At 33.0% G+C, this 19284-nt stretch overlaps 2 protein-coding genes across 3 annotated transcripts in view; one reads left to right on the top strand and one right to left on the bottom strand.

The window, feature by feature from the left end:
- The first annotated feature begins 227 nt into the window (after positions 1 to 227).
- Positions 228 to 19284, top strand: part of LOC130635867 (helicase-like transcription factor) — a 32254-nt gene continuing 13197 nt past the window's right edge. Inside the window, exons 1-7 of one of the 2 annotated variants that reach the window (XM_057445380.1) lie at positions 228 to 371; positions 12008 to 12320; positions 12715 to 12852; positions 17546 to 17633; positions 18250 to 18324; positions 18456 to 18755; positions 18874 to 19121. In XM_057445380.1, coding sequence (XP_057301363.1) covers positions 12013 to 12320; positions 12715 to 12852; positions 17546 to 17633; positions 18250 to 18324; positions 18456 to 18755; positions 18874 to 19121 — 1157 coding nt within the window. In that variant the 5' untranslated portion in view covers positions 228 to 371; positions 12008 to 12012. The remainder of the gene's footprint in view (positions 372 to 12007; positions 12321 to 12714; positions 12853 to 17545; positions 17634 to 18249; positions 18325 to 18455; positions 18756 to 18873; positions 19122 to 19284) is intronic. The other variant, XM_057445381.1, reaches the window with a different exon arrangement.
- On the bottom strand, positions 2952 to 5369 carry LOC130635869 (uncharacterized). Its single transcript, XM_057445384.1, has 2 exons — positions 4123 to 5369; positions 2952 to 3853 (listed from the first exon to the last, which is right to left on the bottom strand). The coding sequence occupies exons 1-2, from the start codon at positions 4711 to 4713 to the stop codon at positions 3500 to 3502; spliced, it is 945 nt and encodes a 314-aa protein (XP_057301367.1). The 5' UTR covers positions 4714 to 5369; the 3' UTR covers positions 2952 to 3499.

Genomic DNA, 19284 nt, shown 5'->3' with positions numbered 1-19284 from the left:
TACCAGGCTCAATAATGGAAAGAGAAACTCAAATAGACACACCAACGTTTTTAAATCAATTAGTTTATTTTTTACTACGGTGACTCTTTCCTTATCATCATGCGCTTTTCATCTAGAATCCAATGTCGCAAAACTGCGCCTTTTGCTTTCGCTTTTAAATTCTTATATTTGGATGACGCTAAAAGCCTTGGGATCGAGGAGCTCTGAGGACGAGAAGGGTTTGAAGAACTCCCCAAATTGATACGACTTTCGTGTTCACTTGACATGGATTCAATCTGGTTGTTGCGAATACAATGCATGTGCGTTGAGATTGTCTGTTGTGTTGTTGTTGTTTTTGCTCACCAAATTTTTGTGATAAAGAACTAGAGAAGGTAAGTCAGACCGTACCTAAACAACACTTGCAATATAGTGAGGCAGGTTTACCAGTCAGGAAAAAATGCGAAGTAGCTAAGCATTTACTGCACCTATAATTGGCAGAATATTAAAAGTCTATTTTGGATAATGATCTTCTCTAACAGTCAGGGAGAACTGTATTTTACGGTGTGTACAGTATAATTAGCAGCTCTTATAGATGAGTTGCGAATGTTTACAAAGTTCCGTATATGCATGCGCATCCTGGACGAGCAAAACAAGAAGGACTACATAGCCAAATTGAATCTTTATGCTAATTTATCTCAATCTTCCTATTATAGCCATCTATCTAGTTCCATAGCATGTTCTGCTGATAGATAGATAGATGTGCATATTTTACATGGCTAGCCTCACAAATATCGAGGGATATACCCTGTCTATTATTTAATGCTCATTTTGAGCTATGCAGACCCAATTAGGGCCGGCGCTCTACTAGACAACTCTCGGCAACATCCAACGGCCCACGCAGTGTTCCATCTTCCCAATTTCCCTCACATGGCTTGGGTTAACCCGGGGCTATGGTAACATTCACTCGGCCATGTTGAATCACCGTCAAGAGGAATCGAACCCCGGTTTCCCGCACAGAGTACGAAAGCTATAACCACTAATCTATGGCTTCAATAAAAAACAAAACAATAACAAGGAACATCTGCGCAAAAAAGAATTCAATGTTTAACCTGATAAAGACTAATATGCCATGGATTATGCTGGCACTGCATGGCCTCTCAGCATCATCATGACAAGTATGGCAACTGTTACTGTATAATTAGTTGTATACCGAATAATTAGGTGATTCAATTAAGAAATGCTCATAAAATGACAACGCACCACCTCTTGAGTTTATGGAAAACATTAAAAAAAGTAGTTGGGCATGCAGAACACGAGGAAGGCATAAACTACATTTAATCTTATATTTCTAAAAATCTAGAAATTAACTTACGTAACCAATGCGACCTACAGTACAGTCTGAATTTAACCTTCTTTGTATGCGCTATACAACACCTTTTTCTGCAAGTCGGAAGCCCTTAAATCTTTTGTTTATCGTAATTACTTTAACTAGTCGTTAGCCCGTGGAAAAATCCATGGGTTCGCCTGTCCTTTTTATACCACATTGCGTGCGTCTCACTACCTGCGCAGCTAAGGTACCATTTTGCTTGACAGAAAGATGGACGGAAAGACGTATACGGGCATTATAATTACTTTAATGATCTGAGTGCTATGGTACGAATGATTTAACAGAAGTTTTGCGATAAAACAATACAGTCATTTTTTTCTTATATTGTAATCTTTTTATATATTTTCTCGCAATGTATATAATTATTTTTTGTAAAAAACAATGCTTTATATTGAAAGTAATTATTTATGCGAATTGCGTGTATGCTGAAACTTACATTTGTATTATAATGTATGTGGTTGTCCTTTTCTTGCCTGTTAGAATAGGCAAGTATATGCAGAACTTTGTAAGCATTTGCAAGTCAACTATAATAACTTTTGTAAGGATTATCCTTGACATTGAAACTTACAGAACTGGAATCAGGACACCTAACTTTGTGAGCGCATATCATGGGCAAATTAGCGAATTGTTAATTAGCGAATGTTTGATTTAATGAAAGGTCATGTAAAAATAGAATGTATGGTGCCAACAACAACAACAACAAAAATAATAATAAAAATAACAATCAAGGAGGGTGTTATGACAAGGGTAATTTCTATGTATTTTCACATAACACATGCAGTTCATATTTTTTAGTTGGGAAGAAAAGATGTAACTAATGTAGGGGTTTATGCAAAATATGTATAAAAGGTGAAAAATATACTAAATAACTTGCATATATTTAGGTGTTGAATTTGAATATTCACTTTAGAACTAAAGTATTATAATGTATTATAATTAAATTTTAGACAGATATCTATAGTGGTGAAAAAAGGTATTTATTGTTGTCGTTTTGTTCCTTTTATAGTCCAGTAGAATTTTGGGTCAACCTAGAAAAAATTTATATAAAGACATATTATATATCGTTAGAAAGATAATTTTATTGGCTTTCTCATGGTGGGTTGTGTCACATTTTTACCCTTGGGCAAAAAAAGTTATGAACGAAAGAGTAAAGGGTGGTAGAAACTGAAAATTTCCGAAAAATCGAAACCATTTATTTCGAATTTTTTTTTAATAATTCGAGAATGGGGCATACATAAACCTTTAAATTTCATGTCAACTTAGCAAATTTGAAGTTAATTCAGATAAAAGGCCAAACTTTAACACATAACAAATTTATGCTGACATCAGCAAAAATATTTCAGGAATTTTCATCGAAGGATATATACTCTTATTTTCAAAGATTATTTAGGGGATTGTTATGACATATAGAAATTGGGTATCTTCAAAGTAAATAAGTAAGTTTCATCAATATTATACTGAGAGACTTGGAAAAACTAATATCATTGGCACGAAACTGAAGTACTGTAAAGCAGTGATTATGAAAAAAATCCACGCAAGTACTACTGAAGGCTATCATCAGTCATTTTAATATAATAACTCCCAATTGTAAACATCACATCAAAATTTAATATAATAAAAAATAGCGTCATAAAACATCTTAATGATATGAAAAACTAATTCACAAAAGCGTCCATGAAGTGTCTATCTACAAAATCATCATCAAAGTTATCACCACAATCATCAACGTTATCATTCTGAACATTCGAACATGATGACCCGTGACATTCTTTACATGATGAGGTGCAACTCAAACCAGCTTTCCGACATGTGCACCGATTGGAATCGCATTCTCCCTTACAACCACATCGAATTACCTGTAAAAGGTCTGAAGGGCCTGCTTCTTCATCTGTCATAATTGGGACAATAGATTGTCCTTGAGATTGAAAACCCCACTGGAAAGGCATAAAGTCAACGTCTTGAAGATACCGCCACACTTGAACCTGGTGATAAACTCTCAAACCGTGATAGTAGGCTGCTCTTGGTGATGGTGGTAGAAGTGATGGGTCGATGGTAGAACGGTTTGACAGTACACGAAGAAGAATCAGATAAATGAAAAGCCGAAGTTGCAATTGGCAGAACCAGAATAAATTTTTAAAAATCCTTCAATATTTTTACCTCAATTGTAATGGGCTTCATTACAGTTTTCGCTAAGGCTGGGACCTCAGGTTCCAGATATTCGTGAATTTCAATTCCCTTATTTCCTTGAATATTACTCCAGTTTTCTTTCTTCTCTCTTGGAATCCGTCTAGTAGGCAATCTTTGAGCACCAAAATTTCCATTAGCAACTGCTAAAGAACCCAAGCCATGATGAGTTTGTTTACCATCGAGTGTTGCGAGATCGTGGTCAGTGTTGTCGGATACAAATTGTAGGAATGTAGTTCCCTCAGGACACACAACCTCATTTGACGTATCGTGCTTGATTACATTCTGCTTGAATCGTACAACCTAAAACCAGATCATTATACAACAAAAATGTTTAAATTTTCTCTACATAAGAAATTGTGCAAATAGAGATCTTTAACCTGATGATGCGCCTAGCAGGAAGAACTTTCTCACCCTATACCCTATAGTAAATACTTTTACATTTCAGATTGGCTTTTCTATATTTATTATTATGTAACAACAAATAACAGGTCTTTTATTTGTCTGGTTTCGGTTGTTCCGTCCCCACTCTATTCTTACAAATTGTGAAAAGTGCTAAAATATGGATATACCTCGTCATAGCTGACAGCCAAACCCAACTTTGAAAGTAATATATTCAACCATTTTGATCCGATCTTATTGTCCGTACAAACTGCAAGCCCAAATTGAATTGGCATTATACTTCTTGGTCTTGTTGCTGCAACTATTGCCTGTGCTAACGTCTTTTCTTTTATGGAAGATGAGAAAAGTCCATGCAAAAAAATTGTCAAGATACTTGGTATTACATTTGATGATGTTTTTATATCTTTGCTTGATGGATAGTTAGCTGAGTCGAGATCATAATTCTTAATGGCTTCCTTTATCAATAATGCTGCTGTTCTTACGATACGTTCACTTTCATCCTTAATATCTTTCTTGCGTTCCGCATACCACTTTTCACTAAGGAATTCTGCCGCCCTATGTAATAATATAATATTACTCTTGCCTTCTCTTGTAACAAGCTGTAACGTCTCCTTATATCTTTCTTTTAATTTCACTTGAGTCATTTTAATGGTATATACATCATCTCCTAGCGTGGACATCATGTTGTGAAACTCAGAAACAGAATATAACTCTATGTCGTTTTCAAGAAATTTTATACATGCTTGCTCAAACAGTTCCATCTTCGTTGAAGAAATGGGACGACCAGATGTTTTATTTTCAGATGTTACGTTGCTGAAATTTGTTCTGCATGCTACGTGGTATCTTGCTTCAGCTGCTACTAGATCACTGACAGATAACAATCGTGTTTCTAAGGCCCTAGCAATTTCATTGCTACGTGTTTTGCATATGTCAAGTGTTTCCTTATGTAAATTTGACGAAATTGTTCGAACTTCGATAAATTTATTTCGATCCGGGTGTTTTCTATTAAGTTTACATATCTCTTCGCAATAAAAACATTGTGTCTTAAAGTCAAATATACCTCCACATACTCGTTTGCTTGAAGAAGGTTGTTCCTCAGTTGATGATTTTCGTCTACTTCCCCGTGCTTGATTTTTTAGCTTTGTTCGACAACTATTATGAACGTATGTTCTTGTGTTGTTTTCCTTGTAATTAGTAAGCTTGAAAGATAGTTCTGATAATTCACATTTAGTAGCTTGCGTGATAAGTGTATTCAATGGATGTTCAGTTCCTTTCTCTGGGTTTCAATATCTGCCAACTTGATTTAATAAATCTCCTTCCTTTTCTCCTTCACTACATAACACACATAACACTGCACAATCGTCCATCACATTAAATTATCAATTCATTTACACTAAAATGAAAAAAGGAAAGAAATATAAAAGATGAATAACAATGTAGAAATCACAACAGTGCTTCAACATAGGCGAAATTTTCACATTACACATCTTATATGTTTTTCGAAACAATGTTTGTATACTTTGAAAAGGTAAAACAGAATGAGTTATGCAGGTACCTGTGCACTAGCTATATTTAATAAATAATTGATGTATTTTACATTCAAAAAAGGTTCTGCAGTTTCATCATTAATATTAAATTATTGAACCACCTTTTCTCCATATGTTATTTGGGGATTGCAATCGAAGAGGAATTTTGCTGACATCAGCAATATGTAATGATTTTTTTGTATTTTTATAAACATTTGGACTTATAATCATAGTGCCAAACGTTTTGCAAAGTTTTAAGGCATGGGAATGTTCCAATCTTGAGTTATAAAAAAATCTTTAAAATTTATGTTATAAAATTTTGGAAATTTTTACTTTCTACCACCCTTCACTCTTTCGTTCATAACTTTTTTTGCCCAAGGGTAAAAATGTGACACAACCCACCATGAGAAATCCAATAAAATTATCTTTCTAACGATATATAATATGTCTTTATATAAATTTTTTCTAGGTTGACCAAAATTTTGGTCAAATTCTACTGGACTATTTAGGACGTACTTTTTGTTCTATATCCTATCAAAAGTTGTATGGCTCAATTGGTAAAAAAAATTGCTAAAATAGGCATTAAAGAAACTTAATATCTGAAACAACCAAGAGTTCCTGCATTTTTTTCCAAATTGCAAAATTACAGACCCTGTTTTTTTTCCCGAAGGTAAACTAATCAATTTTGTGGCTAATGACATTGAACTGGATTCTCCAAAATTTGATTCATCCCTAATATAGGTGCTTATTTGGAGAAGATAGAGATAGATTTGCATATTTTACATGGCTAGCCTCACGAATATCAAAGAATATACCCTGTCTATTATGTCCAGGAGGGGCCATGGCTTGGATGGGGAGTCCTACAGTATTTATAATGCTCAGACCCAATAAGGGTATGCGCTCTACCAGACAACTCTCTGCAACATCCCACGGCCCACACATTGTGCCATCCCAATTTCGCTCACATGGCTAGGGTTAACCCAGGGCTATCGTAACATTCACTAGCTCATATTGAATCGCCACCAAGGAGAAGTAGTACATGCTTAGTTAGCAGTTTTCCCTGACATTTTACACAAAGTTCCTTTTCAAGGGCATTTGAATATTCTCAATCTCTTGCCCAACTTTTATAAATATTTATATACATCATTTCAGTATGAAATTTTATTTCACCCTCAAAATATTTATGTAAACACAGTTTAACTGAAATAAAACTACAGCTACAAAGCTAATGCACATGTTTAAAAAGCTATTGTGCATATGTACAAAGCTGTGACATGTGCAGTTTGTGCAACCCTGATATGAAACTTAATGTGAAACAAGAAAACTTCATTGCGATTTGAAATCTCATCATTACCTTACCCTAGTAATGATCTTCTTTAACTTGTTCATTGCAACGTGAAGAGCAGTGCTCTTCCTGGAATCTGGCGTATTTCTTCTTTGTGACAGGAGCAGTGACAATGCCGTTACTGCATCTTCTACATCAGCTAGATAGCTGCATATACAGTACTGGAATCAGGACACATAACATCATAGATCGTGTATCATGCGCGTCGCGCATGATTCACGATGCTGTTGCAATAGTAAAATTTTTTAGCATCGTGAAGGTCGCGATACATCGTGGGGTCGACTTTCAGGATGCATCGTGATTTTCGCAATCCATATCGCGACCGTCATGATACATCTTTAAACATTATAAAAATCACGTAATTAATGTCATGAGAGAATAGTGCAATTAAATATGAACAAGACGTATGATATACGCAAACAACCTCGCGAATAAAGTTTACAAAAAGCTGTCTATCAAATTGGGATTTTTGTTACGAAGTTAGACACGACATATTTTACTATTCAGATACGCAATAATATTTGTTACACACTTATTTTTCAAAATTGATTTGTGAGACCTTCCTGAACGGAAAATTCCCCGAACTTTTAATTTTCGATGGGTCCGTCTTGGGTGAACCGACTGACAGGAAGAAGAAAGACCACAAACCCACAAACCCCAAAATTTGCGAAATTCATTAATTCAGTTAATTCTGCCTACATTCACTTTTAAAAAGTTTGGTGGAAACACCTTTATTTACTAGTTAGTTAAACAAGTGTTTTGAACAGTTGTTCTTATCTTTTTAAAAAAGAAAAAAGAAAAAAAAAGTAAAAATAGTTACCAAGATGAGATTCGAACACACGACGACTCCCGTGTCGGTGCTCAGAGAGGCAAAAATTTCCATTCTTGTAGGACACATTTGCGTTTTAATACAAGCTCACGAGCTTGTAATAATTGTTTTTTGTTTTTTTTAAATCAAAAATATTATCGTTGTCGTTTCTTGCTTAGACGGTAACTTATTTAGTTGTTCGACCCTAACATTCACGATAAAAAAAATAATAAAAATATCAACAAACAAACATTTTCTTATCCCATCTTGTGAAAAAAAAAATTATGAATGTCTAACACCCTCCTTCGTTATGATTAATATATGTTTAAAATTATGCTGCTTGCTAAAATCTTAAATTTCTTAGTCAATATAATGTAGGCAAAATAATTAATATCATTTAAAATTTTTCAATCGTTATGATTAATATATGTTTAAAATTATACTGCTTGCTAAAATCTTAAATTTCTTAGTCGATATCATTTAGGCAAAATAATTAATATCATTTAATCTTTTTCAATGATATTAGAAAAATAATTAAAACAACGTAAAATACGCCTGTCGTAACACCCTCCTCCATTATGAAATAAATAAATAATTTTAATGTCGCGAAAGACTTTAAATATTGTCAACTAAACTATAGTTCGTGAAACTTTTTTGCACTTAAATATTAATTTTCTTATAGGCGCAAAAAACATTACATAAAAGAACTCTTTTATGTTTTTCTTAACTCTTTTATTAAAAAAAAAAATTGAGTTTGATTATTTTAAATGTTTTATTTTGTTTTAAAAATAATAACTTGCTGTATAAATTTCGAAACAGCCTAAGTATAATCTGCTGTATGTCTTTCAAAACAACGCAGGTATATTCTGTATAACTTTCGAAACAGCACAAGAATAATTCTTGCTGTACGGCTTTCAAAACAACACAAAAAAACTTGCTGCATAACTTTTGAAAACAAGTTTTTTAACATGCAAGTATTTTTATCTTTTTACCTTGAGTACTAGTTACATTTTTTTAGTGAGACAAATTATTATTATTTTCCTTCGCAACTAAAAAATATAAACTGCGTGCGTTATGCAAAAATACATAGAAAACGGTTGTAGTAACACCCTCCTCCGTTGTTGGTTTATTTTTTTTTTTGTTGTTGTTGTTCCGACCATACATTCTTATTTTTCCATGAACTTTCATTAAATCGGACATTCACTAATTTAACATTCGCAAAACATGCATAGAAAAATATGCTTGTCGTAACACCATCCTCCGTTTTTTATTTTTTTTGTTGTTCCGACCGACAGACCGTAAACTACTATCTACTTCGCACGTAGAACAAGTAATTAAGTTGGAGTCACCTTATTTCTACAATCCAATTTCTAATAAAAATACAAGATGCAAAAAAAAATTTAAATGTAAAAAAACAAAAACAAAGACACAAGATTAGCTATACACATCTATTTTTAATATTTTTAATGTTATTCATGATCCATCGCAACAATCACGATTAATAGTATACATTGCGACTATCGCGATGGTCACGATAGGATCGCGGATCGTTCGTGTCGTGCATGATACGCGCTCACGATGTCAGGTGTCCTAATTCCAGTACTCTACCTAGCTACAATCCAGGTCAAAATATTTTGGCAGTGAGCTAATTCTTTCCTATCACCTCTTCCTCAGTATCAATATTTGGAAATGGATCAGCCTGAGTTTCGGGGCAGTAGTTACCTTTCTCTTGCTACACATGTAAAAAGGATTTACTGCCATTATGTTTGACCAGGATTATAGTTAGGAAGCTAACTATTTTAATAAAAACAAGAAGTATGCAGCTTGCAAAACTAAGGTACAGCTGGCCCATCTTACAGTAATTCCATCTGTAATCTGCATGGTGGATGTGTTCATTTTCACTTTAAACTCTGCATAATAGAGGCAACAGGTAAACAATTTTCAAAAAAAAATTTTTCCTGATGGATGGGTTATTAATACTGTTATCAAAATTTAAATTATTGTTTCTTTCTTACAAAGTTGTAAAACAAAAAATGTCAATTCCTGCATTTTAAACTCTAAAATTGCCAACAAGCTTTTCCAGTGCTATTATTAATAACTAGCCGGGAAACCCGGCGTTGAAACGCCAGGGTAAGCCACAAGTGAAGGTGTGACCTGGCGTTGAACATTCTGTGGAGCGCTTAGTAAGAGTCGTAAACTGTGGCACACGATGAGATGGAGCGCTTTAGTACAGGTATACAGTATGTCCTAAATTAAGTGAAGCGCATACACCATTGTAGTGTTGCGACTGTAACATATTTTTCAAAAAATAACTTTCTGCAACAAAAGCTGAAATAAAAATAGAGTTTACAAACCCTTGTTACACCGTCATAGCCAAAACAATCGGTCAATATTATTTTATTTTGCAGAATAATTGTCTGTGAAAGTTAAACAATTAATCGTGACGCCGAGCTGAGCGCTTATTACAGGTAAACCGTGTTGCACATGTGATTAGGCTTAATACTCTTTTCAAAAAAACTGAATATATCGCAGCTTTGGTTTACAAAACACAGGATACACCTTGTTGAAACGCCGGGTTAAGCAAGTAACTGTGTTACCCGGAGTTAAACACCCGAATTAGGGATTAATAACCGTCAACTGTGCAACACATTCAGGTAAGTATGTAGTAAATCAAGTGAAGCGCACACAATTTATGGTGTTTCTGGTGTAATAAATTTTGCAAAAAATAACTTTCAACATTTTAAGCTGAAATAAAAACACAGATTAAAATCTGTTGTTATCCTGTCACAGCAAAAACAATTATATATTCGATATAATTTTTTAAAAACACACGAAACAGCCCGTTGCTTACACTGGACTGAGCTCTTTGTACAGATACACTGTGTCGCACAGGAGTATAGGCGTAACACCATTTTTCAAAAAACTTTATCGCAACTTTGGTTTTAAAAGAAATCAGTGAACAGCCTGGCGTTAACCCAGGGGTTAGTTAAAAAAATTACTCAGCAAATTATATTTTGCAGAATAAATTTTTATAACAGTAGTTAACTGTATTTAGCATAATTATTATTAGGAATTTTGTTGATAGCCAAACTGTATTTGGCTACTTTCATTTTTTAGTTAGAGGTAGCTAAAAAGCTAATTACATAGCCAAAACACCAAATATGAATGAATAATAGTATACCAAATTTACTATGTAGCTAAACTTGTAAAGAGGAGGCTAACACTAGCATGTCAAGGCTACTTAAGGCAATTTTTGTATATATTTTGCTATTTTTCCCAAACGTTCACACATTTTTTGACTCACCTAAATTATTTCCAAAATACAAAACGGTGCCTTTAACTCCATTGCTATTGCTACAAAAAAAACCTTTTAAAGTAACCCGAGGTATAAAATGATGTTGGAATAAATAGTTCATTATGAAGATATTTACATTTCAAGAATTTCAGATTTAATTATGCTGCATAAATTATGATGTCATATTTAAGGAATAGAAAATTTTGAGATTTTCTGTCATTAGTAATTTTAGACTTGTAAGGAATGTGCCTTCAAACTTTATCAATGCATAGATATTACAAAGTTGAATTGATTAACATAATTTTTTTGCCAAATGACGCTTGTTTGCTCGTCCCAGGCTTCATAATTTTTTGCTGCAATCAAATTTTGTGAGTAAATACGTAGGGCACCTAAATTCACCTTTATAATATCTATGCATGTGTACATGTACATTTTGTCCATTTGCTTTAGATATAAAAAGGAAATAGACAAAAGAAAAATCCATGAAGTCATAATGGATTGCTCAATTGTGTGCAGATTAAGTGAGAAGTGATTTAAAGGATACCATTCCTGCCCAGGCCCTTACATCCACATGTTTTTTTCACCATTGTTTTAAAGAATATCATCCTACTATCTTTTAAAATAACTAAAATCATTTGCAAGCTAAAATGAGATATTGAGTCTTTAAAAGAGCAGAGAATTAAAATTCTTGTGACTTGGAGTTGTGATATCTAGACATCTAATTCAATTAAAATCGTAAATTTTATTTTTTGTGGTACAACTCAAAGTTTACTCTTATTGAAACTATTTGCATTAGCTTTTAAGCCTAATACATGAATTTAAAAGTACAAATATATTAGCAGAGCCTGTGTCTGACCAAATTGGATCAGTTTTTGGAGGCCAATAATTTGAAGACATGACTACCCGGCTCTGTCTGATTTTTGTAGAAAATGCTCCCAATTATTATATAAACTTGTATGCAATCTATATATTTCTTATGCGTATGTGCCAGGATACTTAAATTTCTATATTTCCATAAGATGTTAGATTTGTTAAGAATTATATTATATTATATAACAATATCCTTATTTTATTTAAACAGAGACAATGACATCCATAACAATGAGACAAAATCTTGGTGGTTATCAACATTCAATGTTATTGGATTCAGATGATGAGGATGATGAAGAAATTGCCTTTGGTACATTTCGTGCCGCTGTTGTTGGGATTCGTTACTACCGTGGTCAGGTGAATAACCATGAAATGGTTGCATTGAGACGTGAACCAAATAATAAGTATGATAGAAATGCTATACGAGTTGATAATGTTTATGGTCAACAAGTTGGTCATATCAAAAGGGAGCAAGCTGCAGTATTATCACAAATGGTGGATAGAAAATATGCTAAGATTGAAGGGTAGAGTTGTTTCTGTCTAGTTTTACTTATTGTCACTTAAATTAATATTTCTAAAACTGTTTTGTTTATAAACAAAACAAAAAGCAATGTTCAAATTTTTGATTATTTTTAACATGTTCACAAAATTGATGGCAATTTTGGAAATAAAAGAAATCTGTTTTTTTAAATCGTTAAAAAAATGAAACTTATGCACATTAAATATAAAGATACTTGCCACTAAAAATCTATTACGTATATGATATTAAACAAAATTAGTGAAACTATTCTGAAATTTTCATAACTAAAAAAGCTTCTTTTAAATAAATTTAGTATGTTTTTTTGCATATAGTTTTCTATGCCCAATAGGTTATACAAAGCAAATAAATTTTAGATACTTTTTGTGATTATACCATAGAGTTGTTCCCTTTGGAAGTAACAACCAGTTTACGATACCATGTGAAATTACTTTGCGTGGCTCACCCACCAATGCCGAACATTGCAAAAGTGAAATGAAAAAAAGAGGATACCCATTACGATTTCCTGGCCAGGAAAGGTATGTGTATAATTCTTTGCAATGTAGGACGATGTATAAAATTATCTATATTATAATATCGGTATATATTGTCAGTTTCTCATGCAAAATGGTACTGCAAGTAGTGAGACACACGCAAGCAGTATAAAAAGGACAAGGCCCATGGATTTTTCCACGAGTCACAGACTAGTTTATTTAAAAATTCTCTAGTTTTTATGCCGATTTTTGTAACCCACAAGGGCTTCATTTTTCACTGCTTTATAGTGGTGAATGATGAATATTATCAAGCTTAACATGTAGCTATGTCAATGGTTTTTGGACCTTAAATACTTTTATATTCCAAACAGGCTTTCCACTGTGTAAGGGAAATAAGATATTTGCTGGGAATTTTTATAATGTTGTCAAAATATCAGGATAAAGTCAGGAATATCAGCAATTTCTTTATCAGGAATTTTATAGGTTTAATTAGTCAATTAGAACTTTTTTCTTGAAGTATTACCAGAAATAATATTTTTTAGCAGTCTGTTTTATCAATTATGCTTGTTATAAAATTATATAATCAAAGATTCCAATAATATAAAAAATTTAGAGAATTTTCTAAGAATTTTGATAAAAAAATACCAGGGTAAATGTCAAGAAATCAGTGCTGAGTGGACTCATATAACACCATGCATTCAATTTTCAATAGTTTTATGTGTGAATCCATTTAATATTGTTTGGCTTATGTTGTATTCTTAAAGTGCTTCACCTTTTCTAGTTGTTGTTGTTGTTGTTGATCACGTGTGTGACAAAATTCAGGATAAAGTTTTGATGGTAAAACAAAAAAAAGACCTAGTTCAAATTTGTAACTTAATATTCGGACAAGAAAAAAGTTTAACTAAAACAAATACGCAAGATAATTAAGAAATATAGTTAAACTCTAATTTGAATTAAGTTCTTGTATGGTTCAGACTCATTTTGGGGCTTGGCTTTAATGTTACATGTGTGAAAGGTTTTCTTCATGTAGAAAAACTTTCTTGGAAACTTGACATAAAGTTTGTAAACGCATTATAAAATTTCCTTGAAAGCCTTTCTATTTGATTGGTTGTGCCCAAATAATGCAATAAGGTCTACTATTGCCATCCACAAGTTCAATATGGTTTGGCACTAGATCTTTTTTTTTAGAGGTTGTTTATGATGAAACTATTTCCCCGGAAAAGTGAAGGTTTCTCAGTCGGTCAAGAATTTATAAAAAGGAACTCACCTCACTTAACCTTTCAGATCTCTGAACATGTAGGTTACATATGTCAGCTATTCTTGCCACCTATTTTAAATGTTTGTTATACGGTTTTTGTTTTCTTTACTTTAGTTGTTGTAAATTAGTATATTTTACTTACGTAACACCAACTTTAATAAAAATGAAGTAAATAAAAATATAAGTAAGTAGAAATGCACGTAAGACAAACATATGTATGATTTTGAAATATCAGCGACATATCTATTGGGAATCTGATACTGGTGGACTGGTATGGGCACCAAAACTCAGACGCCCAAAAAATAATATTCACTTGAATTTTCAAGATGAAATTTCTCTCAAAATGATGTTTTATTGTGCCTGTTATGATATGATATGGTATGATTTTATAGGCAACTAGCATACCAGTGTTCATTTTTTGCTTAACGCTGTCATTAAATCAAATCTATAAAGCAAAAAGAGAAATGATTGAATTCTTAGCAGTGTTTCCGCCTTGTTTTTTTCATTGAATAAATCCAGTTTAGACTTGGTCATGCGCGTGAATAAAAACCTAGAGCCATATTCCTGTTCATGTGCATATAAGTGTGAGTTGCGCATCACGTTAGAAAATAGGAATAACATCAATTCGGAGGTATTCGAATTCAGTATAAAAGTCAAGACCAATAATGTAGTGCCATACTTTTTTTCTTATTGCATGAAAACAAGTGAAAATCATTATTACTAACATTGAATCTTTTTTTTTTAAAAAAATACTGACAGTTACAGGTTCTCAGAATGTTGCGACTTGTATCTCTTCACCCCATGAGTGTTTTTTACAAAATTTTAAAGGTAGATATCACACTATTTTTTGCTGTTTAGGGCGCTGGAAATTGCTAAAATCGTGCATCACCTCCTAGAATTCCATCGGGGCTAGTCCTGCATCCCCTGGAGCATCACAGTCACCCTCTCACCCCCTGTTGTTTTGTTTTGGTAGTCCGGTATCCCCAAAGAAATCCTGGATATGTCACTGAATATATAAACTGAAGACACAGAGCATAATGTTATTAAATTTTATACACACCACAAGTCAATAGACAAACAAACATAAATTTAATTTGAGGCTAAAATGAAGGTGTAGGTTTAATTCCTGTTAGTTTTCGTGATATTTTAAAACCTTTAACTGTTCAACAAGAAACGTTGTGGTAACTGAAAGAGATAACACGGGCAAGTAAAATACAGAATTCAACTAATTATTAAATAAAGAGCAAAAGAGTCAAATTTTTCTTATAATTTCTCATAAGAACAGTATGCACACATGCCCTGTACACTCAAAATGGACTTATTCCCTTTTTTAATACCATATACTATAACAAGATAAATTTATTTTCATAACAAAAGGACATATCTCTAATTGTAACAATTATCTGGCTTATTTCCTGAGCCTAAACTAGGACTGAATTTCCACTTACATATTTTTTGTTTTACAATGGATCGATTCAGAGTGAAACAGAAATCTAGTAGTCTTCTGAAAGCATCATCAAAAAGGTGAATTCAATTTAAAAAAGTTTCTAAAAATTTAAGAAATATTCTGTGTTTAAGTATTCTTGCATGCTCAGAAAAACTTCCATTTGCATCCCATCCGTTCTGAAGCAAATAAATAAGTGAAAATTTATAACTTAACAATGCTTGTAATGCTTTTTTAGTATTAAAATTTTGCAGGATTTAGAGGGTATCTTAATAAATATTACTAGCCGGGGAACCCTGCGTTGCATGCAGCTGTAAGCCACAAGTAAAAGTGTTAGCCAGCAGTTAAACCCTGTGGTGCAATTAATAAAACTGTAAACTGTGGCACACATTCAGGTTGAGCACTCTAGTACAGGTATACAGTATGTCACTGAAAATTCAAAAATGAATGTTACTCTGGGCAGCATGCTTAGTACAGGTAAACAATGTCGCACATTCATTTAGGTACAATAAATTTTTCCAAAAAAAAATTCATCCTAACTTTAGATTAACAGAAACTCAGGAAACTGAGTGTTAGTACAGGTAAACGGTATTGCACATGTGCTTTTGCTTAATACCCTTTAAGCACAGTGCACAACCTGTTGTTTGCCCGGGGTAGCCAAAAAAATTAGTCAATATTATTTTCTTTTGCAGAATCAGTTTCAGTGAACATTAACAAATTAATCATGACACCGGACTGACCACTTAGTATAGCTAAATCTAGTGATCTTGTGGACGTCCTAGCCTAAACTGAAACGCCAGGTTGCGCAAACACTTGAAACGAATAAGGTTTCTGATTGGTTAATAAAGTTAAAGTCCGGCGCAAAAGGGTTGACAGCCTTATTACTCGGGATTCATAGTCTAGAATAATGGTTCGGATTAGTGGTTGGGTAGCTATAGGTTGAAAATGTTGATTTTTTGCAGTGGCGAAGATCGTGGTAAAAAGGGACATGACTTTAAAAAGATGTATATAAAGGTTGGTAGGACGATGAGAAGGTTACGAAAAAAACAAATGCTATGGTTGTTTCAGCATTGTTAAGGCGTGGTAAGAGGGAAGCGGAAATGCGGGGCTAAGCTACCATTTTGCGTGACAGACGTATGCGGGTATTATAATATAAGCAATAAGATAACAAAAGTTTAAACATATTTTCTTTAATGATCTATTTAATACTCCCTCTAATTACTGCTTTCCTCAAGTTCTTAAGGTCAAGGCTGGGTTCTAAAAGAGATTTTATTGGATATTGTTATGAAGAGATTACGGGTGTAAAAATTTTTTTACACATCCATTTTGCAAAAAGAGTGAAAACATACTGTCTCTTGAGTTGGAGCATCAGTTTTAAGTTGACAAACATTTAGTATTCAATGAAATGTAAAGCCGTATTATTTTTATTTAACACCTTTTCAACATCTCTCTCTAATTAACACTGGTTCTAAAATGTAAAACTTGTTTTATCATCATCATCATCATTCTTTATCATTTTCGGGTAAACGTCCGTTTTTCATGCCAACATGGGCTGAGTATATTAATGATGTATCTGATGTAGATCGTGTTGTTCTAACTCAAATAACCTTGCCTCAAATCTGTCCTTATTACTTCCTGCCAAGTCTTTGTCAGTCTACCTCGTGGATTTTCAACTCTATGCTAAAAAGCTACTTAGCCTGCTTCTTTACTCATCTGAACTCTTTCTGTCTTACAGACTGGTGTTATGCAACCACCCATTCTTATATAATTTTTTTAAACGGTTAAGATCTTCATGATTTACTATCCATACTCTTTACACAGGTCTCATACAACATACTACTTACTATCAGCCTATATAATAATGGACACAACTCTGCTAGTCAACAAAGAAAAATACTAGGAACTTTTTGAAGCAGAAGCTATTCTCAACCATCCCTTAAAAAAGTCTCTTGTATAGATCAAAGCTGAAAAAACTTTGTTGTTTACAATCTCACCTTTGGAACACTTAAATACGAACTATGTGTTGTCTCGTTTAGTCAGCCTGGTCATAAAGGTACACCTCAAGCTTCATATAAAGCCAAAAATAACACAACACGTGAATTAGTAAAGATACCTCAACAAAAGGTAAGAAGTTTGCAATTTTTTTAATGTTTTATGTATTCACTTGAACTGTAAAACTGTAAAAGAAGCAATCTCTCTTTTGTTGACGTCGTTTTCGATTTATTTACTTTCTCTGAAATGCCTATGAACAACATTACAATGTAACCACTTATGTATTTCTAGTTTTACCTAAAAGTCGTTATTCAGCTTAGGTTCTTTTAACTCCAAAATAAACTATGGTCTTCAAAACAACATGCATATGAGTCTTGTTTTAACAATGAAATCAAGATGGTATAAAAGGTTGCAGTTTTTGTGAATTTGTATTTTGTTTTGGCGATAACAATAACCATTTGTTTTGGTGTCATTGGTGTTAACCTAAATGGTTTGTAAGTAAAAAAAAAGATTTTTGAACACCCGATTCCTTTTCATTGCTCCAAATCAATGCTTTATAGCAAAAAAATTATATTCTATTTCATTGTACCATGCAGAAACATTATTGATTGACAAGTAAGTTTTCTTTAAGAAATACCAGGAAGCATTTTCTGTTACAAATCTTTTTGCATAATAAGGTTCGTTCTATATGTAGAAGATATGCTCTAAATAGACTGTGATTTGTTAAAAGATATATTACATGATTTAGATGAAGCATGAGTTAGACAATTTATTTGCAAATATTATTGAAGCTGATAAACAAAAAATAATGGAACCAAGCAATGTAAGTTCTTAACTTCCAGAGATTCATTTTATGAAATAATTAACTACTAGATATGCATGTATTTATTTTACTTGTTATGTTTTCGTTATAATTTTTCCATTATGTGTTACTAGAAATTTTCACTTCTCCAGGTTGTAAGAACACCGTTGTTTCCACACCAGAAACAAGCTCTGGCATGGATGGTCTCGCGAGAGAACACTGATGAACTTCCACCTTTTTGGGAACAAACAAAAACCGGTCTATACAAAAGTTCTCTTACCAATTTTCAAACTACCAAAAAGCCTTGTGACGTGCTTGGTGGTGTGTTAGCTGATGATATGGGCTTGGGAAAAACTCTGTCTATCATATCACTTATCGTTACCAACTTCAGAAAGGAAAAACCTCTGGTAACAATTGATAAATCTGTTCTTGTGACAGTAGAGAAATCTAAGGTATAGTGAAAAAATATTATGTGAAGTTTATTATTTATTTATTTATGACATTTGGTATTTTTGGGACTAATTTTACTCTATTGTGCATACCTAAATATTAGCTTAAAAGCATTTGAAGGTACATTTTCAGAATAAAAACACGAAGGATAAAACTAACGTCAAGAAGAAACGCAGAAAAAAATGTGTAACCAACCAATTCGATGAATGCGAGAAAAAGATTTGTTTAATGAAAGAAGATTTATCTGAGGTGGAAGAAGATGAACCTGAGTTACCTTCTTTTGATGTGAAAGAAGATGTCGATTATAAGCCAGCTTTTGAAGTAGCAAGTAAAGAAGTTGAAACAATATCTTCTCACAGACCAAAAAGGTAATTTTTAACATTTGCTCTGACATAAAAGATTTGTGACATAGAAGATTTGTGATTTTTTTTTAAAACATTGAGTCATGATCTCATTTTCTTCTTCCTTCACCTTGAAAGTGATATAATTAATGTCACCTCTCCATTTAACGTATGCAATCTTGTTTTTGTG

Source organism: Hydractinia symbiolongicarpus, chromosome 3 (assembly GCF_029227915.1).
Source record: "Hydractinia symbiolongicarpus strain clone_291-10 chromosome 3, HSymV2.1, whole genome shotgun sequence".
NCBI classification, from domain to species: Eukaryota; Metazoa; Cnidaria; class Hydrozoa; order Anthoathecata; family Hydractiniidae; genus Hydractinia; species Hydractinia symbiolongicarpus.
Note: the sequence above shows the minus strand (reverse complement) of the source record. Positions and strands in the feature narration are given on the sequence as shown.